Here is a 10,209-nt window from a genome sequence, read left to right as displayed (position 1 = left end):
CAGTCCTTAGAGAGGGACATCATGCTTGGGAGGGTGGAGGGACAGCGCAGGAGAGGAAGGCCCTCTATGAGGTGGATTGATTCAGTGACTGGGATAATCAGGATGGGAGTGTCAGAAACAGTCCGATTGGCACAGGACAGAGCAGAGTTTAGGGCTGTTGTACATAGGGTCACTATGAGTCGCAAGCGACTCTACGGCACATAACAACAACGTGATCAGTAACAGTGTAACTTCCTAGGTTCCTAGTCTAGTTTGTAGTTCTAGAAACTGTCTACCCCAAGTGTCAGCACTTTAGAAGGATTTTGGCCTGAGCTTGGGCCTTTGAGAGTTTAAGATGCTGAATGTTCCGTAAAATTCCAAGGCGTGACTCAAAGGATGAGTGTGGCACAGCTCTGAACTCTTCTCAAAACCAGCACACTGCCTTTCACCCCTTTTTATTGCTTCCAGGAAAAGAACTCTCAAATTACAGATTGCTTTGTATTTTGACCATGATTTAGGAAATATCTTTGAGTTAAATAGTATGTATTTCCTAACTGAAAGCAAACTTTTGAACCACACTAATATTCATCAGATTTAACTTTGTACTCTTACCACGTACCAGGAATTGTACTAGACCAATATTAGAATAAGAACAATCCTAGGGAGGACGTATTTGTTACCCAATATTTAGGATAATGCCCAACATATAATGGACACTTAGAATGTTTTCATGAACAATGAGATGGTAGTTGTAATCTTTGTTATCAGGGCAGCCACAGTATGATGGGGACAGACTGAAGGGTATATCCGTGTTCTTGGAACAGAGAAAGAACTGAGGTGGCTCCAAGAGAAGACCTATCAGTTAGGATTGGCTTGGAGGAAAAGAAGGCTTTCTATAGGTGGGTAGCAGGAGGATGTTGTGCTGAAAGTCACTGACTTTCCAGAAGACTAATTCACTATGTCCACAAGACCTAAAAATGAATTTGAAATTTTAAAATATTTTAATCAGCGGGAGCTCTGGTGGCAAGAAGCTGCACTGAAATCCCAGAGATACGCAGTTTGAATCCACCAGATGCTCTACTGGAGAAGGAGGGGCAGTATTCTCCTGTACCTGTCAGATCTGATTTGACGGTACACACACACACAAAATAATAAAATAATTGACAGTATACACACACACACACACAAAATAAAAAAATAATTTTTAAAATTTTTTCATCAAAATGAATTTGGTTGTAACTGATGTACAGTTTCTGGGATGCCTCATACTCTTGTGTTTTGATACTTTCTGCTCTGCTCCAGTGTATAAGTCAGTTTTGTTGTTTTTCTTGTCATTTCAGTGATCCAGGGCTCTTTGTTTACTGTTGTGATTTTTCTTCGACTGCTGTGGAACTGGTCCAAGTAAGTCTGATACCCCCTTACTAGTGGTAATTTTCACTGGCTGGAGGGAGAAAGGGTCTCCTGAGAATCAGAGCAACTGTGTCTCGTCCTCTGGTCTGCAGAGAAAAGATTGAATTTCCAGTAGCATTCAAGAGAAATGTGTACTTTACAACAGTCTGTTTTGTTGGTTTGGTTTTTGGGGTTTTTTATTATTTTGTGTGTGTGTGTATGGTCAAATCAGATCTGACTGGTACAGGAGGAGATTGCCCCTCTTCCTCAGCAGAGCATCTAGTGGATTCGAACTGCATACATCTGGGATTGTAATGCAGCTTCTTGCCACTTGGGCACCAGAGCTCCCTACAACAGTTACCTCAAAAGCTAAGAGCTCCCTGAGAAGAGAAAATGAAGATTCAAGAACCCAGTGCAGAAACGGAGAACACTGACAACAGCCAGTGCCATGGAACAAGCTAGTCAGTAGTAACGAATTTGTTCTGTTAACTTTCACATAAAGTGCAAGTTAGATTTTTTTTTAATAGTTAAAAAACAATAAATATCCTTGCAAATCCAGATAGTAAAAGATGTCACAGCCCAAGGGCAGGAAGTGTTGCCAGACCCAGGGAGGGACTGGAACTCAGCCCTGACAGGTTGCCAGAAAACCACAGCAAGCACAGGCTGCTAGGTTTTACTTTGCTCTCCTCTTATCAAGACAGCTTCCTCGTGTTCATGTTTGCCTGTCCCATTGCCCACGGTTTGTCGGCTTTTTTATTACTTTGCAGACTAGCCTTCTCTAGGTTTTTCCACATTTTGTTCATGTCTCTAATGTGCTTTCCCCTCTTCTCACAAGTTCACCCTGCTCAGCTGCAGAGCTTCACTAGGGCAACTAAGTCTTGTTTCAAGTTCTCAGAAACAGCCTCTGATACAGCCCAACTGACGAATCGACTTCCCTGTTTGAATCAGCTGTGACTAGTGAGAACAGAGTCCCATTCTCAGAGAAGAGGCCATGGAAAGGGCAGACCCTAAGATGTGTCTGTTAGTAGCAGGGGAACTCATCTCTTAATTTTCCATCTCTTTCTGAAACTATTTCAAATATAGACCAACTGGGTATTGAGGCTTCTCTTAATTTTATAACAAAATGCAGGTTATATTTTCCACATCTGAAAAGCTAATTTCCTTTGCTAAGAACTGTGTTGATTTGTCTTCTCTCTCTTTGTGAATTTGTTGTGGTCCCTCCTGGTCACTTAACTTCCTAATCATTTTTAAGTCTTTGTTTCTGATTCCACACAATGTCAGTAGGGAAGACTAAAATGTAAAATGGTTTCATCTTAAAAACCACCAGTGTTCCATTATATTCTATAGGATTTTCTCTGGCGTTCTTCTTTTTTTTTTTTTAAGAATTCTCACTTCTCTTTAATCACTGATACTCAGCTTTTACAAATAATCTTGGAACAAGTCAGGTAACGAAGGTTCTCAGGGCAACTGGTGGTTCTTTACAGGAAGAACGTGGTGGTACATGCTCTGGTTCTCTGCAAATGACTCTACGAACTTGACCAACAAACAGTCACAGAAACAAAAAAGTTCGAAGCCATAAATCACTGCATTTACAGTAACAAAAAAGCCAAAAACAAACATGCATTTCTTAAGGATTTCAACAGATGTTTAAACATTAAGGCAGTGACAATTCTAAAACATAACGAAATTCTAAGTTAAGGCTTTATGTTTGTTTTGAAATCCATATTTATAGGCAACTTACAGAAGACAACTCTGTCGTCTTTTAAGCTGAATTCATAAGTCTGGCGTTCTTCTTGATCCACACCCTTTGAATTCCCCCTGAAAAGGCATGTGCAGTAAAGATTCTCTTAAGGACACAGCCCAGCCCACCCCACCAGCTATAGCAATCCACAGCAGTTGAGGGTCTGAGAGGCTTCCATTGTGATGGGGCAGACAGACTAGCAGCGTTTTGTTCATTGTATGTGGAATCACCGTGAGTCAGGGCCAGCTCGGTAGCAGCTAACACCAACATTAGGTACTAGAAATATACTGCTCAGTGTTGATTGTATTTCAAGCAAGATAAGCTTGTCTTAAGACCATTTTCTGATATGTCTGTCCGTCTCAACTGTCACTGCAGGCAAATTCAGAGTATGATCCTTCCCGGTGCCTGGCCTTTGTTCACGATCTGTGTGATGAAGATAAAAGTTACCCAGTGCCCAAGGACAGTCTCGATATCATCATCCTCATATTTGTCCTTTCAGCAGTTGTTCCAGACAAGTAAGTTTAGATCCCTTAATCTTCCCAAAGAATGGAGGAGGACGCTGTCCTAGATATGTAGAGAAATTCCTATTGATAATCTTAACGACATGTTTCAGAACTAACAGTGTTGATAACATCCCATAGTTGCTCTTCTAAATAAACCACCCTTAACTAACCATACATGAAGTTTACATTTATGCTTAACTAGGCTAATAGTTACTATGCTTGATTTCTTGGGAAATTGCAATAAAGAAAATCCCATACAATCAGGATAAGATAGAAAGTAAGTTAGTTGTTGGCCCATAAAAAGTACTCTGAAATTTGCCAGGTACCATTTAGAAGAGAGGCCAGAAACTTGGTACATACCAGTGGACTGGGCAAACCATGCCCACCAAAAGTATAAGGTTAGAGGGTAGACACATCAGATGACTCTTTGTCCTGTGACCGTGAGAGCCGATGAGATGGTGAAGTAAATTAGTGATGAGAGGTGAGTGTGCAGGCTGGAGGTTGGCATGCTAGGAAAACAAGCCACAAGCAAGAGCTTGCTGTAGCTCTTTGGAGGCCCAGGGCCTAGCACTGCCTTGCCTCAGGCAGGTGATAGACTTCAGCTGATGTTTTCTCTAGAGTAAAGTTAATCGTTACTCCAAATGTAGACACTTAACTTTCAAGTGTTGTTTTGGTTAGGTTTTTAGTATTTATATTTCTGAAGTTGCTAACCCTTAAGCCTGCATTAAGACTGTAGAGCTGTCCTGTACAGGTTACACATGTAGAACACTTTACCTGTGGCACTTCTTTGCTTGCTGATTATATCACCATGTAGATGCTATGTTCCTAAAGCTAAGTCTGCATTTAGCATACTTTGTTATATAAGCAGGGACAAAAAGTGACAGATAAAATCTCTGCCTTCAGAGCTCCCATCAAGTAGAGCAGGTTGAGTCAGCCTCTCTCTTCAGAGATGAGCACAAGGCACAGATGACTTCCCTGGAATTGATCAGGAAGGGTGGGAGCTAAGAAGAGAACGTGTGTGTGACTGTCCACCACACTTAGTTGCGTTTAGACAAGGTAGGTTGTGCTCTCAGCAGGAAGTGCATCTGGGGTTTGGCCACCACGTGCTTAGTTTGGTTCTAACTGAAGTGAGAGCAGGCAGGGTCATCTGGAGATACTCCACAGACGGGGAGTCCCATCCCTGAGGAGCGCTGATCTCATTCCCTCTGCCTGCAGGATGCAGAAGGCTGTCACCAGGCTAAGCAGGCTGCTGAGGCCTGGAGGGATGATGCTCCTGCGAGATTATGGCCGCTATGACATGGCACAGCTCCGGTTCAAAAAAGGTATGTCAAAACAGATAACAAACTTCAGAATTAGATCTCCCTGTATATATAATGAAATTGACTGTATTCCAAGAGCAGTATACAGGGGAGCTCTGATGGCCTAATGGCTAGAAGCTGTGCTGCAGTCCATGATGTGGTTCAAATCCACCAGCTGCTGTGTGGGAGAAAGATGGGCAGTCTCGTCCCATGCAATTAACTGCCTGTGAAAATCCGTGAGAGGGCCAGCCATGGGTCGGTTCTGATTTGATGGTACACAACAAGAGCAGTATATTTTTTTTGTTTTAAAAGTCAAAGTCTCTTTTTATTTTTCTTTCTTTCCCCTTTAAAAAAATGTACATCTCTTTAATTAAAAGTCCAAGGAATATGTTTAAATGCAAACTTCTTCTGAGTACTGAGAGGGGCTTGCTTAATCCTCCACCAGGCTAAGCTCCGTGCTCTTTACCAAATCCTAGTATATCCATTTAATAATAAGTTGAAGGTGGGAATTACATGCTTTCTAAATCTACAATGTTCATTTTTACAGTACATCTTTTGTTTTAATTTTTTTTCTATTTTTTCCTTTTTTCTCTATTTTTTTTAAATTAATTTTAATGAATGTTTACAGAGATTTGGAATTTCCATACATTCATTGTTGCATTTTTCTCCCTGCCCACCCCTCCCCCCAGTTCACACTTCTCTTTGAAAAGTAAAAGAAAAATTATTTCATTGGTATAGAATCCACCCCCCTCCTGCCCCGAGTACACTCCACTATGCAACCTTCATTCTAGACTTTTGTCATATCACTTTCAAACAGTTCTCTCCCTCATCTGTTTCAATGCAGTATACATAATTTATCTAGTTTTTCTCAGTCTCACTCCAACCCTGATGTCAATCCCATTCTACAATGGAGCCCCTGTCCTTTTGTGACTGATATTTCACTCAGCATAATGTCCTCCAAAGTCACCCATTTTGAATATTTCATGAGTTCCTTGTTTTTCACTGCAGCTTAGTATTCCATTGTGTGAATATACCACAGCTTCTCTACCCATTTGTTTGTTGATGGGCAGTTAGGTTGTTTCCAACTCTTTGCTATTGTGAACAAAGCCGCAATAAACATGGGTGTGAAGAGCAGTATATATTTTTAAGAAAGCATTTTGTGTGACTTAGAAATTGGGGAGATCTTTTAACCAAGACAGCTACAAAAATCCAAGAACTATTTTGAAAGGTACTTGGCTACATAAATAATTTTTAAGTGTGCTGTGCAAGGTGCAGTTAAAAGACACAGAAAAGTTGAGGTCTGACCTTGAAGGGGAGGGGCAGGAGTAAGTTCATGTCAGTGTCAACAAGAAAGCAGTTCAGAAGGGGAAGTGAGTAATACTCAGCGTCACTGAAGTGTGCATGTAGAAGCTATTGAGTTGATGGACTGCTGTGGCTGGCTACCTGGGTTTTTTGTTTTTTGTTTTTTTACTGTGGCTGTCTGTATAAAAATAAAAAGTATTTCAGTTAAAAGACAGATGGGGGGGGGGCGATATTTTCCATGCATTTGATAAATAAAGCCTTAATATCTCAAAGAGCTGTCAGCAAATTGATAAGGAAAGATCAACTGCCCACCTAGAAAAACCAGGCCAAGTCTCTTAGCACCAGTTCACAGAAGAGCATAGCCAACTGTGCGGTAAACCATCATCATTCAGATAGGATTATCTCTGATGTCACAAGATGGTACACCTGAGGAAGATTAAATTGGCTGTGTTGCTGTGTACGGTGTTTTTACCATAATGAGGTGGGGGAAACCCACTGTTACCCTCTGCAGTGGGCATGGACACAAAAATAACTTGAGCTACCACTTGGTAAATCTATCGCTAGTCAGTTCTGAGAAATAGGTACATTCCCCCCACTGCTGATAAAAATACAAGTAGGTCTGATCTTTTTCTTAATGTGCCATGGCACAGTATTCAGCGCAGCAGTCCTCCCCATGAGAATTACTGAGCTTCATCCATTTCTCCTTGCTGATCACTCTGCCATCTTATCTTTAAAAGCCTTTCCTCTTTTAAAAAAAAAGAACCAACACCTCATGAGGAAAAATCTGGAAACAAAGCGAATCCTATGGGAGGGTGAAGTTGCATGTCCATAGGCCAACTGCACCACCAGAAAGAGTTACTAGAAAGAAAATATTATACAGTCATGCACCAGGTTTAAAATCTGAGCGACATCCAGCCGCATACATGTCCATGATCTCAACCCCTGTTCAAGGATTATACAATGGGTGATAACTAATGAGTTCTACTTTGAGAAGCACATCAGAATCTTACTATTGCTGTGTTATATTGACAAATGTATCTGTATCTTTGCATGTTTACTGTCTTTTATACATAGAAAAGTATAGTGTGCACAGGGCAAATACTGGATCCTAAATAGAGGCCATAACTAACTGCTCTGACTTGAACAAATTCTACTTGGAACCTAGTCTTCATCCAAGGACTGCTTATGTTAAATACTGTGTGTGTACAATGTCTGAATCTCATGATAATACTACATTTCACATGGAGACATTAAGTGATATCTGACTGTTTAGGTGCTGAGTGTGTACAGAATATTACCTATTCATTCTTGTAGGAATCTGTAATTCCTTCGTCCCCATCCCCTCAGCCTTTTAATTAAAAAATAATAATAATAATAATAATAATAATAATAAATCAAACAATACAGTAGACGACTCGACGGCACATAACAACATAACAAGAATGAGAGTTCTGGTAGCTTAGTGGTAAGGTGTGTTGCACTGCCAACCCACAAGTACGTGGTTCAGATCTACCAGCTGCTCTGCAGGAGAAAAATGGGCTGTCTCCTTTGTGACTAACTGCTTATGAAAACCTGCTGGTGGGTCAGCTGTGGGTTGGTTTGGATTCAGGAGTCTCCCAACAACAGCAACACAAGTATAAACAAGAACCTCTGCCCCAGAAAATCTAAAATCTGTCTCGGTATCTTGATGCATGTTTCACAGGCACTGAAAAGTAAAAGAAATGTTTTCAGTTTTTCTGATTTCATCTTTATCACTCTGTAGGTCAGTGTCTGTCTGAAAATTTCTATGTGAGAGGTGATGGTACCAGAGTTTACTTCTTCACACAAGGTATGAAGACTCTTTATCTATATTTAATATCCCCAGGGTTACCAAATTGTATGTTTCTCAAACTTAGAAATAAAACCATCTAGCCCTTCCCAGCTTCAACTGCATTATCTCTCCAGTGGCTTGTGTGGGTCCCCTATCCTGTGCCTTTGCTCTCTGTTCACTCCCACCTGTGCAACTGAGAAACCTACCTGTTTTGCAAGACTGCTCTCCGGCCCAGCCTGTTCATCTTCTAAGCTGGTTGTCCCGTAGGTGCATCTGGCTTAGATGAACGCATTTTTCACTGGGCTCCAGATGGCCAAACTGCACTATTTTCTTTCCCCTGAAGTAGGCTCCCTGCCACATGCTCCTCCTCCGCCAGTTCCTTGTGGAGTTTCTACTCCTGCATTTCACAGCTGCGAGGTCACCTTGTTTTAATCTGTGTAGCAACTCTCCCTAGAAAGCTGTTGCAACATCATGGGGGCCTGATAGCCAGATTAAAACAGCGTTCAGACCGCCAGCCTAAAGCCCATCAGTTTTCACCTTAAAAACCAACCCATTCACTGGTGATCTTGCTGGGTTCCCAGACTTGTACCTAAACATAAAACAGCTTTTCTAAAGCCAATTAAGAAATAAATGACAATCTCATAGGAACCCCACTTAATGAGGAAAGTGGTAGACAAAATGCTTTTACTTTAGGGGAAAATAAACACTTCTGTTCCGAACCAGATGAACTGGACAAACTTTTCACCACTGCCGGACTGGAGAAGGTTCAGAACCTGGTGGACCGCCGGTTACAAGTTAACCGGGGAAAGCAGCTGACAATGTACCGAGTGTGGATTCAGTGCAAATACCGAAAGCCCCTGTTCTCCGATGCCAGCTGAGTGGTGCTGGCTCCTGAGGTGACGAGCGCTGGGCTCTGTCCTTCCAAAATGACAGCCGGTTTTTGTTGACGTCAGCCAGTTCGATGATTCAAACATACTCAAGCCTTGAACCCAGGAAAAACTGCTTTTTAGGAAGATTTTAACGAGTGTGTACGTGTGTGTGTGTCTATGTCTATGTATGTACCCTTTAATATTTTCCCCCAAGAATGGGCCTTGCTGTTCTGTAGTTAACTGAATGTACATCTTAAATCTAAAAGGCATCAAGAATGTGTTTCCATATGAAAGTAACATATGTGATAGTGTGTTATTTGTCTGCACATGGTGTTAAATTACTGCAACGGAAATACATGGCTAGAAGTTGTAACTAGTTAAGGAAATAAATTGAGAAAGCACCTTTCATACTCCTATAAAGAGCTTAGCCTGAGGTGTGCTTGTCAGTCATGTAGTCATGGTTTCTGCAGAATCACAGTACTCCTGATTTTTCAAAGCAATGTTCCCACAAAGACTTGAAAGGCGGTTCTGTATTAATTCAAAAAACTTTTATTTTCTTATTGTGCCTCTAAATGTTTAAAAGAATCTCTTCATTTCAGCTTATTTCCTTCACTTCTGAATATGATGGTCATCCGAATAACTTCTCAGCTTTTTTCTTTTTATGTGTCCAAATGTTGCTTTATCTTGCAGCATGAAAGATCTTCACAGTATCAAAAGTAAAGAATTTTAAAAAAAAATTCTGCTTTTTTTCAAATACCATTTTTGTTTTACTTTTTATCTTATTATAATTTAAATTTTCATTCCATGTTCCCGCATTTTGGTTTTTCAACCCAAATGTTCACATGATTGTTTTCTGGATTTACCTATATGTGGTACACAAAGGCACAAGCAGTTTTTCTTTTGAAGTAACAAAAGTTTCAGAAGATGGAACTATTTCCAACAAGGACAAAGGGGAAATTCTTAAAGCCTCAAAATGTCTACCTTTTTCTCTTCCAGAGATACGTTTTAGAGAGGTGGTGGGTGTCATACCTTGTTCTTGTGTACCATCCAGTCAGAAACAACCTATGGTGGACCCTAAGCTTCTTTTCAGAGGCAGTTAATCACAAAGGACATTACCTATCCTTCGCCTGTGAAGCAGCTGGTGGAGTCAAACCATGGGCCTTTAGGATTGCAGAACAGCTTCTTATCAGTAGGCCACCAGAACTCCACTACATAAAGTTCTTAAGAGGCATAAACTGTGGGGGTTTTTTGTTTGTTTGTTTTTTAATTTTTTTTAAATTATTTTTTATTAGATTTTATTAGTTTTAATGAACATTTA

At 40.7% G+C, this 10,209-nt stretch overlaps 1 protein-coding gene across 1 annotated transcript in view; it reads left to right on the top strand.

Moving 5' to 3' along the window:
* The window catches only part of METTL2A (methyltransferase like 2A), a 17,734-nt gene extending 8,834 nt beyond the window's left edge, over positions 1–8,900 (top strand). The window contains exons 5-9 of the mRNA XM_006897870.1: positions 1,320–1,380; positions 3,485–3,624; positions 4,828–4,934; positions 7,975–8,040; positions 8,746–8,900. Coding sequence (XP_006897932.1) covers positions 1,320–1,380; positions 3,485–3,624; positions 4,828–4,934; positions 7,975–8,040; positions 8,746–8,900 — 529 coding nt within the window. The remainder of the gene's footprint in view (positions 1–1,319; positions 1,381–3,484; positions 3,625–4,827; positions 4,935–7,974; positions 8,041–8,745) is intronic.
* Positions 8,901–10,209: the final 1,309 nt, after the last annotated feature.

This window comes from Elephantulus edwardii, unplaced genomic scaffold (assembly GCF_000299155.1).
Source record: "Elephantulus edwardii isolate Elephantulus edwardi_28Jun2011 unplaced genomic scaffold, EleEdw1.0 scaffold00216, whole genome shotgun sequence".
In the NCBI taxonomy this organism is placed as follows: domain Eukaryota; kingdom Metazoa; phylum Chordata; class Mammalia; order Macroscelidea; family Macroscelididae; genus Elephantulus; species Elephantulus edwardii.
The sequence above is the reverse complement of the archived record's forward strand: the minus strand, read 5'-3'. Positions and strand labels throughout refer to the sequence as shown.